The sequence below is a fragment of the Prionailurus viverrinus genome, chromosome B1 (assembly GCF_022837055.1).
Source record: "Prionailurus viverrinus isolate Anna chromosome B1, UM_Priviv_1.0, whole genome shotgun sequence".
NCBI lineage: Eukaryota > Metazoa > Chordata > Mammalia > Carnivora > Felidae > Prionailurus > Prionailurus viverrinus.
Window position 1 is genome coordinate 81,511,221 of NC_062564.1, and position 17,970 is coordinate 81,529,190.

At 43.1% G+C, this 17,970-nt stretch overlaps 1 protein-coding gene across 9 annotated transcripts in view; it reads left to right on the top strand.

Annotated features, from left to right (window-relative positions):
• The window catches only part of ZNF827 (zinc finger protein 827), a 188,337-nt gene that overhangs the window by 37,636 nt on the left and 132,731 nt on the right, over window positions 1-17,970 (top strand). For 8 of the 9 annotated variants that reach the window (XR_007151669.1, XR_007151670.1, XM_047856737.1 and 5 more), the window contains 2 exons: window positions 5,119-5,291; window positions 10,880-11,360. Coding sequence is in view for 7 of the 9 variants with exons in the window: in XM_047856737.1 (XP_047712693.1) it covers window positions 5,119-5,291; window positions 10,880-11,360 (654 nt within the window). In the remaining 2 variants the exon portion in view is untranslated. The remainder of the gene's footprint in view (window positions 1-5,118; window positions 5,292-10,879; window positions 11,361-17,970) is intronic. The other variant, XM_047856736.1, reaches the window with a different exon arrangement.

The following is a 17,970-nucleotide window of genomic DNA, read 5'->3' on the forward strand; positions in this document are numbered from 1 at the left end:
CTCTCTCTGCCCCTCCCCTGCTCCTGCTCACTCTCTCTCTCTCTCAAAATAAATAAATAAACACTAAAAAAAATTCCTACCTTGAGTTAAAGCACGTAAGTTAATAAAAACCTCCATGAATTCCGCCCCCCCCCCCCCCCCCCAATGAAGTGTTGTTGCTTTGTGGATTTATGTGTAGACAACTTGGTAGGTCGCCAAACTGGAAGTGAAGATATTGGCTCTGATCTCAACACTGCCACTAACTAGCACAGGGATTATAAGCACACACCTCTGTTCAGCTTCCTCATCTATATAAACTGAGCTAGTTGGGAATTATCTCCAAGATTCCTTCCTGTGTTAAAATGCCTTGCTTTTCCTTTTTTATTCTTTAACCCTATCAACTCAAAACAAATATAATTTTTTTGAAGTAAATATGTTGCTTCTTAAAGTTCACCATCAAACCTCCCACAAGATTGCCTCTGTAGATCTTGTCCCATTGTAAATAGTTTAAACACTTACCATTGTATCTTATTAATGGTGTAGTCATACTGTATGCATTTTAAATATCAGCTCCTCCAAATTCATTTTGGAAATAGGTAAGATGTAAGTACGTGCACATCTCTCCACACCCATTCATCTGGCACATGTATTGGTGTGCTATGTGAAAAGCATGTACTCTTGGGCTGACACTGCTGCCTTTGGGACTTGCTGGCAGCTTCCTGTACCTTTTTCTTCCATTTCCAGCACTCATTTCACTTTTTGATACTCTCTTGACCCAGCCCTTTCCAATTACTCTCATTACAATCCAACACACATTTATTGAATTGCACATAGTACCTAGCACTGTTGGGTGCTGGAGACACACAGGGAAAGACCTCTAGCCTCACCCCAGCCAATTCCCCCTCCTCCCCTTCCTCCCCTTCTGTATTTTCCACCTCTCTCTTTTCCCTGCCAAGCTGAATTTGGCCATCAGAGTTCTGCCTGGGCTGAGCTGGACCCTACCTGTGTAGCACAGTGGACTCCTGTTCCTTTGTTTTCTCCTGGCTCCTGTGACAAAGTGCCATTCTGGGCCAGGCCCCGGGCTATGTATTTATGTGATGTCAGTTGTTTAAATTTACATCTGCTCTCCTGGTGAGTGTCCTGCTTTAGAGGGTACGACTAGAACTTATGGTCACTGCTATTATTGCAACAGCTACTACCAGTAGCTTCCGTTTACTGTGTGACGGGAGAACTGCACACATTTATTATCTCTCTTCTTCCAGTAGTACTAATGCCTGTAAAGAGAATGTGTTTTCTCCAAAGAAGCAAATCAACAGCTATCCATGCCACTGGGTTTATTAGCATTTGGTGGGATCTAGTTTTGCTTGTGGTGATACTAACTAGCTAGTGATATGTTTGGGGGGAATAGTTTCCCAGACGGTTGTAAACTATGTAAAATAATGAATGTTTCAAGCCTTTTGCCTTAAGAATATGTGGTTCAGTCTAAGGAAGTGGTCATATTTCCTTAGGCTCTAAATTCGAGTGAAATTTATAGCCTTGAAAATAGTTTGGCATACAAACTGGAATATATCCTTGTTTCCTCCCTTCTCCAAAGTAGTTAACAACATTGTTTACACATGGAGGGCATCCTATTAAAATATCAAAAAATTTCTAATAAACAAAAATGCAGATGTTACCAGGGGAGATTAATGGCCAATTTGGAAAATAGATCATTGTGTTATGGTTACTTTTATCATTTGGCTTCTGTCTTCTTCCTTTCCTGCCATGATCAGTTAAAAATTTCAAAGTTATAATAATGTAGCTATTTGACCACATATCTTGCCATTAGTTTCTCTTCATTATGAGTATTCTGATTTTTTTCCCAGTCAATCCAAGGACACCCTAATTTGTACACAATTCGTGTGTCTTTTGGTATTAATTAAAACTAAGGAAGCATAGCTCCAAAATAAAATAGATTTATAGGAAGTGCTAATATCAAGGTTTCATGTAGTGTGCTCTATAATACACACTAGGGGACCCGGGGTGGGGGGTGGGGGGCGTAAGAAAAAATAAGAAAGATATTGATCACATTAAGCAAAACAAGGTGTCCAGGGGACTCTGGTGATGTTCCTTTGGTCAGTTAATGCCTTTTTATTGCCTTCGTGTGATGTGCCAAGAAACCTCAGGTCAGTAGAGGACATCTCCGTTTTTCTCTCCTCTCCCAGGCAATTCTGTAACATTAGGCAGTTTAGGGTTGAGACACTGGGAAATACTTCTGGAAAATAGGGATTAGTGGCAGCCTATTTGTGTGTTTCTTTCTTGTTACTTCGATATTCTTACAACCCCAAATAGACATCATTATCATTTTTCCCCCTCTGGTTGATGACAGTAATCTCACCTAGAGGCCTGATTCAGTCCTTCCTCTCAAATCTATTGTTCAATGTGCAGGCTTCATGATCAAGATACCCGAATGGAAGAAATGACAATGGAGAATAGAAAATGAGAGGCCAGATTAGGGATGGGACTCCAGGTCAGCAGAGGCAATCAACAAAAAACAGCAGGAAATCTACAGTCAGATTAATAAGAAAGTGTGTTTATAGGCCTCTACAAAGTGTGCTTGTCCTAGGACGAAAGGGAACCCTCAATCCCACTCCATCCTCCAATCAGAAAAGAGAATAGTTGTGACAGAAACATCACCAGTAGGATTTCTAGACCGGAAGGTATATTTTTCAATAGGAGTTTCTTTTTTCAGGTTGTTTGGTTAGGGTAACCAGTATTACTTATTATACTGGCAATAGTAAAACAGTGTGTTTGGAATATCCTCACTGTATTCCAGAACCTTTCTGGTTCCATCCATTATAAGCGGTCCTTTGCATATAGTCAATTGACTCAATGAATAAATAATAAGATGATTTTAAAGTTTACACATGAGAATACAGCCTCTTAAAATTATAAAAGTAACGTGTGCATTAGAAAATTCAACGTGTATGGAAGAATATAAAATGAAAACAAAAGTTTCCCTCCCCGACCCCTTCCTTTTAATCCACAGTTCTTCACAGGTGACTGCTTAATGGTTTCTTGGGTATGCTTCCGGACAATTTTCATACTAATAAAAGGATATCGTTTTCTGTCATTTGTGCGTCCCGTTCTTCCTACCCCCTCTCTTTATTTTGTTCAGGCATTTAAAAGCAAATCCCAGACCTCATATCCATTTGCCTGTAAATATTACCATATACATTATCTCCAACAGAGAGGAACTTTGGAAAAATAATAGCCATGGTAACTATTATCACGTCTAACGGGATCAATGATTGTTTCATGATTTTATGGAATGCCTGGGCTATAATCAGTATTCCCTCAGTTATCTCAAAAATGTCTTTTTATAATTGTTTTGTTCAGGTCAGGATTGAAATCACCCTCACACTTCATATTTGTTTAATATGCCTCCATAACCGTGTCCCTTTTCCAAGCGCTGTTCGCTTGAAGAGACGCATTCGTCCTATAGAATTTCTCACATTCTGGCTTTGGCTCATTCTGTCCCTTGGGTGTGTGTGTGTTTAACGTGTTTTTGTTATTTTAATCACCTATATTTCTGATAAACTTGTAGTTATATAGAGGCTCAATTAAACTTTTTATAGGAATAATTGATAGATGGCTTATCAGAAAGCACACAGTGTCCCCTTTTTAGCGGTGAAGCTTAATGAATGGCTTTAAGTGCTGTCAGCTAGACTCATTCTCTATAACGTTTCCTTTCAACCTTTTACCTTGCTGTATTAGCAATTGATTCCCAGGTATTGTAAAACAAAAGTGGAATCAGCCTCGACATACAGTTTAATATCTTGCTTGCATATCTTGCTTGCATATCTACTAACTCTAATATCTTGGACATATTTCTGTATCAGCATCTATAGATCTAGTTCATTTTTTAAAATGGCTCCATATATGAGCGTATTGCTTTATGAGTGTATTAGTCTTATTTAATCCATTTGGAAAAACATTTTTAAATTTTTAATGTTTACTTATTTTTGCGAGAGAGAGAAAGTGTGAGAGTGCAGGGGAGGGGCAAACAGAGAGAGAGAGAGGGGATTGGGAGACACAGAATCCGAAGCAGGCTCCAGGCTCTGAGCTGTCAGCAGAGAGCTCGACGTGGGGCTGGAACTCAAAGACTGAGAGATCATGACCTGAACCAAAGTCGGACGCTTAACTGACTGAGCCATCCAGGCGCCCCGGAAATATTTCTGATCCCTCATGATTAAGAAAGGAAAGTCTGAGTCTTCAGCTCTACTTGTTTGTGTTTATTCTGTCTCCAAATTGCAGACGTGAGCGTGACACTGAGCAGTATAGCCGCATAGTGTCACAAAGAGACCCTTTCCTGAGGGGATGGAGGAGAGAGTTAGCTTAGCTTTCCTTGGAGGAAGTAGTTGGTTTGTTTGCGTTCCTGAAAAATGGAAGCATCCGTGACTGCCTCGTTGTAGCTCTTCCCAAAGTGGGTTGTGGGGCCCAGTTCAGAGAAGGCAGTGCATCTTGTTAGTGGCAACCAGAGGGACAGAAATGGGTGGGGGAAAAGCCCTGACCTTAAGACCCCCTGATGGCTAAATTGGCAGTAGCATTTGCTCCAGACATAACTAACTAGCTATGTCAGTGGTAGGATCCTAAAATTTGTCGCCATAGGAGTTTGGTGTGTGAGGCTTATGATGGCTCTTTGGTTTTCAGTGTGGTGCAGTGCGTCTTTCCCTGTCTTTATTTCTTGCTGTTTTCTAAGTTTAGGAATTCAGATACGGCCTCAAATCCAGAGGTTTCCTTCAGGAAACAAAGCCCCCGAAGTCAAGCTTCTCTGGGCTGAACGAGGACAGGACAGGCAGAGCCCCTTTGCAGATGCCTTCCTAAGTGTGAGATGGCCTTTGAAAGTAAGACTTTCCCACGGCAGCATGATCAAGTTTTGAAAAATGGAAGCCACATGGAATTAATGAGATGGATGTGGGTTTCTACTGGGAGAAAAGCAGTAATAAAACTTCTTCATGGAGAAAGCCTTGGAATTGCCCAGGAAAAATACCGGATCATTATTAGTGTTCTTTATATAGCAGTGCATGTGAATTAGTGCTGGATGCAATGTACCTTTGAATTTTCCTCAATTTTTTCTTTCTTTCTCCCTCTTCCAAGCCTCAGAAGAGGAAAGCGGGAAGCCTTTCCAGTGTCCGATATGTGGTTTGGTTATAAAAAGGAAGAGTTACTGGAAGCGGCACATGGTGATCCACACAGGTTTAAAAAGTCACCAGTGTCCGCTCTGTCCATTCCGGTGTGCTCGCAAGGACAATCTCAAATCCCACATGAAGGTAAGGCAGCTGCGGATGAGCCTCACGGACAGGGAGGCACAGCCAGAGCTCTTGCACACGGTCCAGTGCAGGAGGCTCCTGGGAGAGGGGCCGCTGGTGGAGCCTGTGGCATTCAGTTCTCCTCGTCTTGAGGTAGCTGGTGGCGCAAATGAAGCACGTTCGAAAGGGTCTCCTTGTGACAGTCTGCCCGTTTGTTTTACAACCAAGAACTTGAAACCAAACAGAAGCTCCAGTATCCAAATAATAGACATGATGTAGAGCCGTCCTTTCCTATTGGGGCGAAGCAGCCTACCTTGGCCTTGCGTGGCAATATGTGTCTGGGGCGCCGGGAGGAAGACTTAGGGAAGAGCAAAGGGCAGGGAAGACCAGTATGGGACGACGGGCTGCTGGACCTGCGCCCCAGAGGCGACTGCCGTCTTCTGCTTTTGCTTTCCTCTCCAGCTTACAAACCCACAGGAACACCCAGAGACGCCTTATAGGAGGTGTGAGAACCTTCAGAGAAGCCTGGGCTTTAACTTTTGCCCTCTGTGAGGCTTGGGGTGGGGGCGGGAGTGGGGGCGCGTATCTGACAGGACTGAGTCCTCCTGAACCTCTCAGTGTTTGTGCTGTCCTAATTCCCAGGATCACACTTACCAAACATCTAAGGACATTGTTTTCAATGTCTTTTTAAAAACGGCTGGGGAGTTTGCACTGGTAATAAACATATAAGAGATTTGTCTAGACTCTGTATTTCACTCGTACATGAGATGGAGAAAACTTCGTCATCTAGATAGCTTTCTGGCAGACCCCATTACTAATAAAGGTTTCCCCTGAAATTCAAGGAAGAAAATCACAAGATCAAAAGAGCATGGGCTTTTGAATTTGATAGACCTGAATTTACATCTTATTGTGAAACTTACTAGCTAAAGGCCTTGAGCAAATGAATGTCAGGCTCTCAATTTTCTCATCTGTTCAATGAGAATGATATTGTTTATCTGGAAGAGTTCTTGTTAGTATTTAAGGAGATAATATTAGCAAAGTATCTGACACAGAAATGTTCAATAGTGGTTATTTAATTTCAGTAAACACCTTCATTTTTCCACTGATATTTTCAATATGGTTTGGCTGTTGACATTGTTTGTGAAGTTTTTACTTTCCTGCCATAAGAAGCATTGTGCATGTACGTAATTAAGATATTTGCTTTTTTTCAAAGCCATGTAGTCTAATCCATCTGAATAGATCAGTGATCACCGTTTATAATTGTAGCTCTAAAAAAAATGTGATCGGACAGAACGTCTACTAATTTTAGGAAATAGCTCAGAAGATTTAAAAAAAAAATTAAATCCATGATGTAATTTGTTTTCTATCATTTGCCTTTTTCTCCTGAGAGTAGCATGCCCTTCATCTTCAGAATCCATTTAACCAGGAGTTCTGGTTGGTTGGATTTAACTGAACCTACTTAGTTTTTCCTTTCACCCTCCTCATCCTCTATCACCTCTTCCCAAAATAAAATCTCGTATTTTACACCTGCAAAGTGGGTTTCATTAGCAGGCTGAGACTTCAAAAGAAATGCCTTTAAAACTAAAATTTGTTTTCCTTACTATGTCCTACGCTGTGTTTAGAAATCAGGTCTGACAAATTTAAAGCTTCAGTGAGCAGAAAACTTGCATCTAGCCTGACACCTTGTAAGCTTGGTTTCAGCTTAGGGTCACATAAAACAACCTATTTATAAACCCATGGGGAAAAAAAAAAAAAGCTGGGTTTTCAATAGCAGGAACTACTGACCCTGAAGCTACAGGGAGATGAGTTGGGTGCCTTGATGATACAGACGGTCGGCCATGACAGTGTTACAGATGAGAGCCGCGAGGGCTTTGCGGGTCGCGGGGTCTCAGAATGCTTTCAGAACAAATCAATAACCAGTACAATAAAGCAGTTGTGTGAAATTACTACTTTATTCAAACTCATGGTGTCCTAACCTGTTGAGCTACGACTCCAGCTTTTGATAAGGGATGTGTGAGAAGGGCTCATGCAAGTTTAATTTTATCAAATGGTGTACTGTTTCTTTTCTCTGTTCTCCACCTCGCATATGGGCCATTTTCTTTCTTTAATTAAAGAATTCATGGTTTTGTTTGGATTCAACATACTTTAGAGAGATTTTGTAAGTATAGTCCACACAGGAATATGATGGCGGTGGTCTTGTGAATGGATAGCTTCTGCTTCTGCTGCATTCACCAGAGACTACAAATATGAATAGATTTTCTAAAACGAGTTCGGCCTGTGAAGTGGGGCAGTGTCACCTGTAGATTAAGATCTCAAGCTGTGTGCGGTCAGAAAGACCTTAGTTAGAATCTCAGTTCCACGACTTTAGTAGCTGTGAGACTTTGGGTGAATCATTTAACCTCTCCCAGCCTTTGTTTCCATTCATGGAGATAATCATCCAGTCTATCTCCTGGAGTCGTTATAAGGGTTAAATGAGATAATGGGCATAAAGCAACTTAATACAATGCCCCGCATGGAGAACACTCAGTAAATGTAGCCAACCTGGTCATTATTATCCAAAAGTTGTCTGATTTAGTGTTTACATTTGGAAATAGGTTAATGATGTGGTATAAAGAATTTACTCTAAATTTTATTGCCTTTTTTTTGGTGATATATCTTTAATGCTGAGAATTTAGAAAAAAAACTGGTAAACAACAAGATTATAAAATTGACCCTCACTCCCATCACACAGAAATCACCACTATTGTTATTCTAACATACATCCTTCTATAATGATGACATAGATTTATTTAAGACAAATTGGGATTCTCCTTTATTTGTTCAATAAGGACTGTATTTACTGTGTTCCTACCGGGTGCTGGGCACTGTACATTTTTTTGAAAACCTGCCTTTCCTCCTTCGTAGATCTCGCAAATGTTTTTATGGGCAGCTGAGGAAGGAGCTTGTAAATGCCTCCAGCTTCCTCAGGGTTATCTTAGATTTCCATTAAGTCTTTTACAACTTTCCTGGATGAGTGAGCATAGGGGAATTAAATGTGAAATTCGTAAGCTAAGATTGAACAGAAAAGGTGAGGACTGCTAAAATAAAGAACACTGATGAAGTAATGGTAAGAGACTGGACAAGGGTCAGAGCACTGAGCTCTGCCGGTCTCAGGCCTGCCATTTAAGGAGCTGTGATTCCCAAGGATGCCCCTTCCCTGTCTGGCCTGGTCCCCTAAGGGGGTGGAGCAGATGTTTGCCAAAGTTTTCCTTATGTCCATCCGACCGCCACCAGGAGATGGACCTAATGATGTAACAGTGCCTTCTATTCCCAGCCCTTAGGTGCCCCGTGCAAAATGACCAGTCAGTAAGGACGTCTCTTACGTGGCCTGGAAAGAATGATATGCTTTAGACAAGCATTTCTTCACGTTAGCAGACTTGGAGGGATTTTAAAGCCAGTGTTAGGCTAAAGAGATTACAGTTACAACAGAAAGTGCTTTTCTGTCAGGACAGAAGGGAAGAAACCACAGCTGGAAGGTAGAGAGAATACTTCTCTCGAAGGCCAAATGCGACATACAGCCCCTTTGGGAAGGTGTAGCTCAAATAAAACGATAAGTGCGAAAGTCAACACCTCGGCCACTGTTTTTCCTTTAAACCGACACTGATTTTTCCACAACTAAATATAGCAAGACCAGGATCTGGTGGAAGAGAAGCCACGTAAAATACTTGAGCACAGACTCTTTTCAGTCCAGGGCTCCCTTTCGCCTTGAGGACTTGGGCTCTCTCTCTGTCCTTTTCCTTCTTCCAGAAGCTGCTTCCAGAGCTCCTGTTCTTGGATTAGCTCCTCTACTCTCCCGGGTCAATAGATGTAAGGACACTTCTGAAACGGAATCTGCCCCACCGCGCTGCTCCCAGGAAAGCATTCTGCCCCGTGACCTTTACCACCTGGTTCCTGGGCATGCCTTTGGCAGCATCTGCCAGGGTCCTGTGGGACTGTGCCCGAACCCCCCCAGGGTGCCTGCTCCTGTGTGAATTAGGTGGACGATTCTGTGAGAAAGCAAATGAAATGATCAGCTCCAGAGTGAGATCTCTTTGTTGTGACGGAACAGAGAGAGGTGATGTTAACGACCAGTGACAAACGGGTACCTACCCCCAGCCCCTCCCAACCTGGCAGAGCGGAAGCATTGTAACAAGCAAGGCCTTGCTTCAACTGAATTTAAGTTTATATGGTTATTTCTGAGAAATTTATGCTTTGGGGGACCCAGAACCTCTTCGACTGTTTTTTTCAAAAAGCCACAGTGGGGTGCTGTAGCGACAGGATCTCACCATTAACTTTTAATTTCTTTGCTTTTGTTGGTCACTTAACATTATTTAAAAGTATGTTTTGGCTGGTGAATAATGCTTTTGGATTGCATTCAGAATGCATAAACAGCTGTAGTAAAACTTGCTCTTTTGGAAAGGAAGCCTATGCAGAGGGTCCAGGTAGTGCAGTGAATTAACAAACTAGCCTTTAACCTTTGTTAGACCTGGGTTCAAATCCCGTTTAGGTCACCACTGGAAGATGAGGAGTCAGTTCTATTTTGGTTTTTGAAATCCTGATCACTTGTGTGTCCAGATCCCACAACTCCCCCAAATCATTTGGCCCAAATCTACACAATTGGCAGTTTCTACACAAGGGAGGGGCAGTCCTGAAATAGCAGGGTATAGCAGGTCAGCCCTGAAGTACATTGGCAGAGCTGAATGGGGAAGTTACACGCTTATGAGCACCTGCCAGCTCGAAGCCTGGCTCAGGCCAGTGCAATGATTTCCTCACTTTCTCAAGCACTACATTTTGGTAGGGACAGGAAGAGAAAAGTTTCGTACAATTTCTACAGGTATTGTGCGTGCGAGACTGGAACTGGATTTAAAAGTCTGCATTCTTCCATTGCCCACATCAGAATCTGGAGCCTGATAGAACCACGTTTGGAGACCCTGGTTTCACCTTGCTGAGAATACCTGGGGGAGATCAGACCTTGGTTTTTCTCCCACTCTGCTGTGCTTTCTTCATATGTAATTTTGCTTAAGCCACTTACACTGGGGTCTCAGTCTCCCTGTCTATGAAACGGGAATACCCCGGAGACGTCATTTTCCACATTCTTAATTACCCAGAGAAGCATTTTGAAAATTGAAATTGTGTTTGCAAAACATAACTAATTCTCTGAGTGACAATGATTGGGTACACGCAACTTATTATTGTGAGAGGAATTGCTTGACAGGTTGCCTCTTTTGACCCCCAGCTGGTAATTATGTAAGTTCGAAATCTGCTGGGTTTATATTTTCTCCAAAGACCAACCGAGATGAGATGACTAAACTATTTGGAGGATTCTACTAAACACAGCCTCCATTGGCAGACAGCATCCTCAGTTGTGAGTGTGGCTCTAATAATGGACTCTTAACCTACGTGGACCTGCTTTATGTTTAGGGACGGACCTTATTACTTGGGGCACAGTAACAAACCTCTCCTCTGATGATTTTATTTCCTGGGCCAGCCCTGGTACTGTGAGGAAATTGTGGACGAATAGTCTGGATGTACGACGAGGCATTTTCCGTAAGCACATGGTGGACAGCTCATTCTTCTTGCTTCTCCGTCAGGTTCATCAGCACCAGGACCGGGGAGAGACCTTTCAGTGCCAGCTATGCCCTTTTACCTCCTCACGCCACTTCAGCCTGAAACTCCACATGCGTTGCCATCAGCATTTCCTGAGGACAGAAGCCAAGGTGAAGGAGGAGATCCCAGACCCAGATGTCAAGGGATCTCCCCACCTCAGTGACAGTGCCTGCCTGGGGCAGCAAAGGGAAGGAGGAGGGACAGAGCTAGTGGGGACCATGATGACGTCCAACACTCCAGAGAGGACTAGCCAGGGTGGGGCTGGCGTCTCGCCTTTGCTGGTGAAGGAGGAACCCAAGGAAGATAACGGCCTGCCAACCTCCTTTACTCTGAATGCTGCCGACAGGCCGGCCAACCACACAAAGCTGAAAGACCCCTCCGAGTATGTGGCCAACAGTGCGTCAGCATTGTTCAGCCAGGACATCTCTGTTAAGATGGCGTCTGATTTTCTCATGAAGCTGTCAGGTACTTGAATAGGGTTGTATTCTCTCTCTCTCTCTCTCTCTTTCTCTCTCTCTCTCTTTCTCTACCAGGATTCTCATCTGTAAAAATAAGCTGGTAGTACTAGGTGATTTCAAGAGCCCTTTGAATTCTGCTAGTTTACACCTTCATGAATTTTCTCCTTGACTTTTTTTTTTCCCCCAGTCCTTTGGAAGTAGGCATCTCTGTGGTTTGGGTCTAGAAACAACAGGTCTTGTTGATTTCCTTCTGGTTTTTTCCCCTTTATGGGTTCTTGTTATGGGGGGCAGGACACATGGTGAGCCAAATTGGTGACAGTTCTTTGTGTGACCTTGGGCCATATTTAACTTGTTTCTGTGTTTGGTTCTTTTAAAGTGCTTGTATGGAACATCTCAGTTTGCACTATTCAGTTTCTTTATTGCCTTAATTTGAAAGAGTTTTAAAGGACATATAAAGTCTCTGGATATACACACAGACTACTGTCGGGACTTACAGTTTTAAAATTTGAGCAAATGATAAAGATTACCTTTACGTAATTTTCTCCGCTGGAAAAATGTTTGTTGTAATAAAATACGCCTTACATGAAATTTACCATTTTAACCATTGTTAAGTGTATAGTTTTTTGGCATCAAGTACATTCCTGTTGTGTAACCATCACCACCGTCCATCTCCAGAACATTTCATCATCCCACACGGAAACCTTGTACCCATTAAACAATAGTTCCCCATTGCACCCTCCCCACAGCCCCTGGAAACGGCTATTCCACTTTCTGCCTCTATGAATTTAACTGCTTTAGGTGTCTCATGTAAAGTGAAATTAAAAAAAAAAAACTTAAAAAAAAATATTCTTTCTCACCTGCCCCATTGCCTTTTGGAAAGAAGATGAAGTAGGTTATCAATATTTATTATTAACTGACATCACATTCATTGTCAGCTTATACATGACTTTTTTTTTTGTTTTTGTCCTTTTTTCCCCCCAATTTCTTTGGTTAAGTTGTGGAGTTGAATAGGGGGTGTGGCGATATTGAGGGAGCACTATTTTTCCTGACTGTTTGGAAATGATAAAACACGATGTGGGATTGTGCTTCTACTGGTTACATTTTTAAAAGTATGATTTTAAATTGTAAAAGAGATGTGCAGGGTGGGGAAAGGTCGGCTGAGAGTTGGTTCTGTCTTTCAGTGAAGATGGCAGTCCCCACGATGATTTCCAAATGCCATTTCAGCTCTTTGGAGATTGACAATACCCTTTTAAATGGAGAATAATTGGTCACCGCCTTCCTTTAAATGGACTGTGAGTCGCATTTCACTAAATGTCATTGCCAGGTGAAATAGAGGTTTAGTTTTGCGCACTCAGAAGTCCCTTTGCTCAGTGACACTTCAGTCAGGGCTCTCGGAATGTCCCCAGCACCCCAGATCTTTGCCCCTCAGGAGCGTGCAATACTGGTTGGTAGTCATGGGGAAAAGCAGGGGACGGAAATGAGGCATCAGAAATGACCAGGAATGACCAACAGTGAGGCACGCCAGCCCACCTACGGGCAGCCAGGGGTGGGGAGTTCTCGGCTGGAAATGGTCAGGCCACCCGGAGCCAAGTGCATCTGTCCATGGCCTTGAAGAACAGGGGACTCTCTCTTCCTCTCTACCCCTCTGCTGCCTTCTCCCTCTTCTGCCCCAATCTAGGGGAAAATGTGCTTGCAGAGTCTTTGAGTTTTATATTTAAACATTTTGAAAATGTGGGGGAATGCATGCTTATAGTTTTCCTTTTGCTGTTGATCCTTCAGGCTTTGCCTCTGGTGGTGGTGGGGAGGTCACCGGTTCTTCTTTGATGGTCTCTCCCACCAATATTATAGCAAAAGGGGCTCCTTTTCTGGGCTCCTCCAATGCACTCCTAAGGGAAGGAATGCAAATGGCATTTTCACTTAGCAGGGTTTCAACATGGGACATTTCCTTCCTCAACAGCCAGGGGGACACTAGGTAGGGGTGAGTAGCTCTTAGTACCAGGGTTACTGCCTTTACTCCAGAACTGCAGGAAGTTTTTAAATCTGGAGGAGGGGGAGAGGCGGTGAAGGAAGGACTGGTCTTTGGATAAAACGCTGGTGTATAATCCACTACTCCCGCTGGGCTCAGGCTGTAATTAGCTCCAGACCCAGTCTCAGGGAGCATAAGATACAGCCTGCTGAGAGCCAGCACTGCAAACAAGAAAGACTCCAGAGAAGCCAGTCAGTGGGTTGGGGGTGAAAGACCCTCCCTGCACTAAAGCCTTACACTGTGATCTGTTTTCTCAGTTATTGATGGTACTTGTTTACAGTTTGGCAGTCAGAGTATTTACTGACTGATCAATTGGCATAAGGAAACAGATAACAAATGCACACTATTTATGCAAAAGGCCCATGCAGTTATTTTATGGTGGCTTACTAGAGGTCCTGAAACCTGACTTGTATGCACTGTTACCTAGCAACCTGTTACAAAGTCACCGGGGAGTGAGATGCATCGGTAATTTTTTTTGTGTGTGCATATTTGGATGTAAATGTAAACTTGGTGACTGTGGCAGTGCAGCCGCAGGAGGAGAAGATACGTTAAAAGCAAAGGAATACATTTTCTGGAGGGATTTGTTTTTTCTTTAATTCCACTAACTCTCTGGTTGGTTGGGCCGTATAATTGATAGCTGCTGTCACTGTGGTGCTCTACCTGGCTGCGTCTGTGAATATGATCCTGGGACCAAAAGGCCAGATCCCAGGGAGCTGTGGCTGAGTTTCTAGCTCTCGCCATCGTCAGATGTCGTGCAGTGGTGGTCAGTATGAGGCCTTGTCCCTTGGTGTCATAACGGCGCCATTGTTCTTGCGACGAATTTTGAGCTGGGCTCTGTGCGTGCACCTGCTGGGACTGTAGGGTGCAGCTGTTTGTGGGCACCGAGTCCGCGAGTCTCTGTGCCAGCCACATCACAGCAGAACTGGAGCACAGTGACAAATTCAAGCATGTACATACCTACTTGTTTCCCAAAGAGAGATGGAAAACACTTGATTCTTTCTTGCTTGGTTATTAAGGGAAGTCTTTCTTGCTCCTTCAACTAAAACTAAGCATAAAGATGACTTCATGGAACCCAGAGGGATTAAAAATCGCTGGTAGAATGCTGTTTTAAACAGACTCTAAATCCTTCTCCCACCCCACCTCTGTTTTGAGGTTTCCCAGTATATGTGATTGTGAAATCAAACCCCTTCTCCGATCTATCAACAATTTCTCTGCCTGAGCCCACATTTAACATTCCATAGTCCTACAAGATTAATGTGGCTCCCTAGAACCGAGCCTTCCAGGCTCAGCACTGGAATTGATTCAGAGAAGAGGATAGGGAAGCCCCCGCTGCTTTCTGGGCTGATGGAAAAAATCATTTTGTAAACTTCGCTCAGGGTTTCAGCCTCAGAGGTAGGCTGAGGGCTACAGCCCTACATATTTGCATAGATCTTTCTTGGGAGCCAGAGGTATCGGCAGGTCGAGGACTATCAGAGCAAGTGGGCTAGTGGTCGCGTGACTGGGATGTGCTGGGAGAGGTGCTCACCCAATCACGGAGTGCCTCAGTTCCTGCTGCTCCTGGGACCTCTTTTCCCTAACTAGCAGCAGTTCTAAACTAGCTGCACATTGTATGTACCTGGGGGAGTTTCTCAAAAATGCCAGGGCCCAGCCCCACTCCCAGAAGTTATGGTTTAATTGGTCTAGGAAAGGGCCTAGTCATTGGTGTTGTCTTTAGGATCTTCAGATGAGACAGTGGCTCAGCCGGTTAAGCGTCTGACTTTGGCTCAGGTCAGAATCTCACGGGTCGTGACTTTGATCCCCGAGTTGGGCTCTGCTCTGACAGTGCGGAGCCTGCTTAGGATTCTCTCTCTCCTTCTCTCTCTGCCCCTCCCCTACTTGTGCTCGCTTTCTCTCTCAAAATAAGTAAATAAACTTTTAAAAAATAAAAAATAAAATCCTCAAATGACTCTAATGTGCAGCCAGGACTGAGGCCCTGTTGACATGGAATGTGCACTTGGTACCTGAGAAAGTTTTTTCAGTACACCTTCATTTTGTGGGGTTTTTAGTGTTTTTTGTTGCTGTTGGTGGTGGTGGTGGTGTTTGTTTCAAGTAAAGCTCTCTCCCCTTACTTTCTATCGCAGACCACTCAAAGGGGCCTGGTGGTGCAAGAAGGGTCTGGGGCACTCACCACAGGTCAATGTTGACATGAATGAGAGGCCAGGGTGAGTCATGTCTGTTGAGCCCCTTGTTTTTCCTTGTGGGGCCTCATGACAGGGGAGTGAAAAGAAGCATTTTAGTGTTCTCCAGTTGGAAACAGAAAGTCTCGAGACTCCTCTAGAACATCAAAGAGCTGGGAGTGTCATCCTTAGAGGCCTGATTAACAGTTGCTTGCAATAGTCTTTGCATCATTTCTCTTCCTCAGAGCTATACTCTTCAAGATACAAAATTTAATTCTAACTCTCCATTTGTAACCAAGCAGTTGACAGAAACTTGGCATCTCCGGTCGCGGGCTGGGAATATCTTTTTGTCGCTGGTTTTCCAAAATAAAAGATACAAGTCATTTCAACTATTTTTAATTTGGAAAACTGGCAAAAAAAATTTTTTTTATACTGTCTCCCACATTATATTAATTTTATAAAATTGAGTCTGAAATAATTCTAACTGGGCAGAGATGGCATTTTTAAAGCAGGGACTTACAAATGGGTACAGGCCGAATTGTTTCTGGTTTATTAGGAGCTCAGCGGTTACAACAGCAAAGGCTTTCTTGTATAAATAAGGGTGATTTGGTGAATGTGTTTGTGTCCTATCTTGCCGTTTCCTGCAGGCCTTTGTTCTTTCTGCTTCTGTCTCTTTCACACAACTGGATGCATCTGCCCTCACAATACAGTTAGTCTGTAAATGGCAGCTGCCCTATCCTGCGATGCCTTTGTTTTGTGCTGAGAAGGAGGGGTGGGAGATACCCAGTAAACCAGGTAGTCCTTATCTCCTGGTGGCTCTGATTGGCTTTCTATAAAACATCTTTACAAATGAGCCTTCTTGCAAGTAACTGCTGTCCTTGTGCCTGTCATGCCCTAAGACTTCAGTGCCAGTAGCCAGGGGCTCCCACTCCCCATCCCTGAACGTGCTTTCTCCAGTGGGTTTATTTTTAACAACCCTCCTTTATGCCCTCAGTTTGGCCCTTTTCATTTTATTTCATTTTATTGTTTTAAGATTTTTTTTTTTTTAAGTAATCTCTACGTAGACCCAACGTGGGGCTCGAACTTACAACCCGGAGATCAAGAATCACATACCCCACCGACTGAGCCAACCAGGCGTCCTGACCTTACTTTTTAACCCTGCCCTGCTTTTCTCATGATGAGCACTCACTGATCATGTGACTGAAATTCTTGGTGTTGGAAGCTGCATTTAGGACCTTATCCGTGCAGGCAGCCTGAATGCCCTTTTGAAATCCTGGATTTTTTTTTTTTGACCCCAGTGGCGGTTCATATATATGAGAGAGAGTGTGTGTCTCCTGTTTTTCAATGACTTGCCACTCCATGAGACAAGGACTGATCTGAGTCACAAAAGGAGCAGGTAGCCTTATAAGAAAGGGGGCCTGGAGTTATACACACATGTACAGAAATGTCTGCGGAGATTTTGTGACGTCTACTCATTGTTTCTTATTTTTCCTCAGCAATCACTCAGGTAGTGCTTACTCTGTGCCATTTAACTTATTTGATCTTCATAACAACTCTGTAGGTAGATAGTATTCGTATTCCCATTTTACAGATGAAAACTGAGAAACAGATTAAGAGACTTGCCCAAGTTTACACTCCCAATAAGTGACGGAACTGGTTCCAGCATTCGCTCCCCAAGGCTGCCTATACCCCAAATCACAAAGTAAGGAGGCAGCACAATCAAACTTGGCTGTGTTCTTTGACCTCGTTTGCTGTCTCAGAGTTAAGAGTCCCCAGCAGGGAGCCATTCTCTGAATGCTGTATGTTAGACCCCATTGGAAGTTGCATTAATTCTTTTAGGCTTTTCAGGAATTACTTAGTGCAAATAGTAAAAACAGTAAGGCCAACTAATATTTCCGTAGGACTTTACAGTGCATGGCGTGTTTCCAAATACATTGTCTCGTGACAAGCATGTAGACAAAGAGCAAGACTCAACGAGATTAACTGTAAAGGGGTCATGACTGGAATCCAGATCTTTCTTTCCTCACTGTGTTGGATGGAGTATACCTAATTCTAGAATTGCCCTGAGAATAATTTATTATCTTGATAGATCCTTGGGAAAATGTATCAAAGTCTGTGTTTCTGCAAACCTGAATCCAAGTCATTTTCTTCCTTTCTTCAGAAGTACATTTTCTTCTACTTGTTATTGTTCATTACTATTGTTTCTATTTCTACTACTATTTTCATATTACTAATCAAATGCGTCTACAGTGAGCGGGGCACTGTGCCAATGGCTTCATGCAATTTCTCATTTAACCCTCTTGAAAGCATAGAGGGTCAGTATCACTAAACCTATTTTATAGATGAGGAAGTTGAGGCTTAAAAGGTTTTAGCTACAAGGGAGAGAGCAAAGATTCAGCTCTGCCTAACTGCAAAGCCTTGGCTCATGACCACTT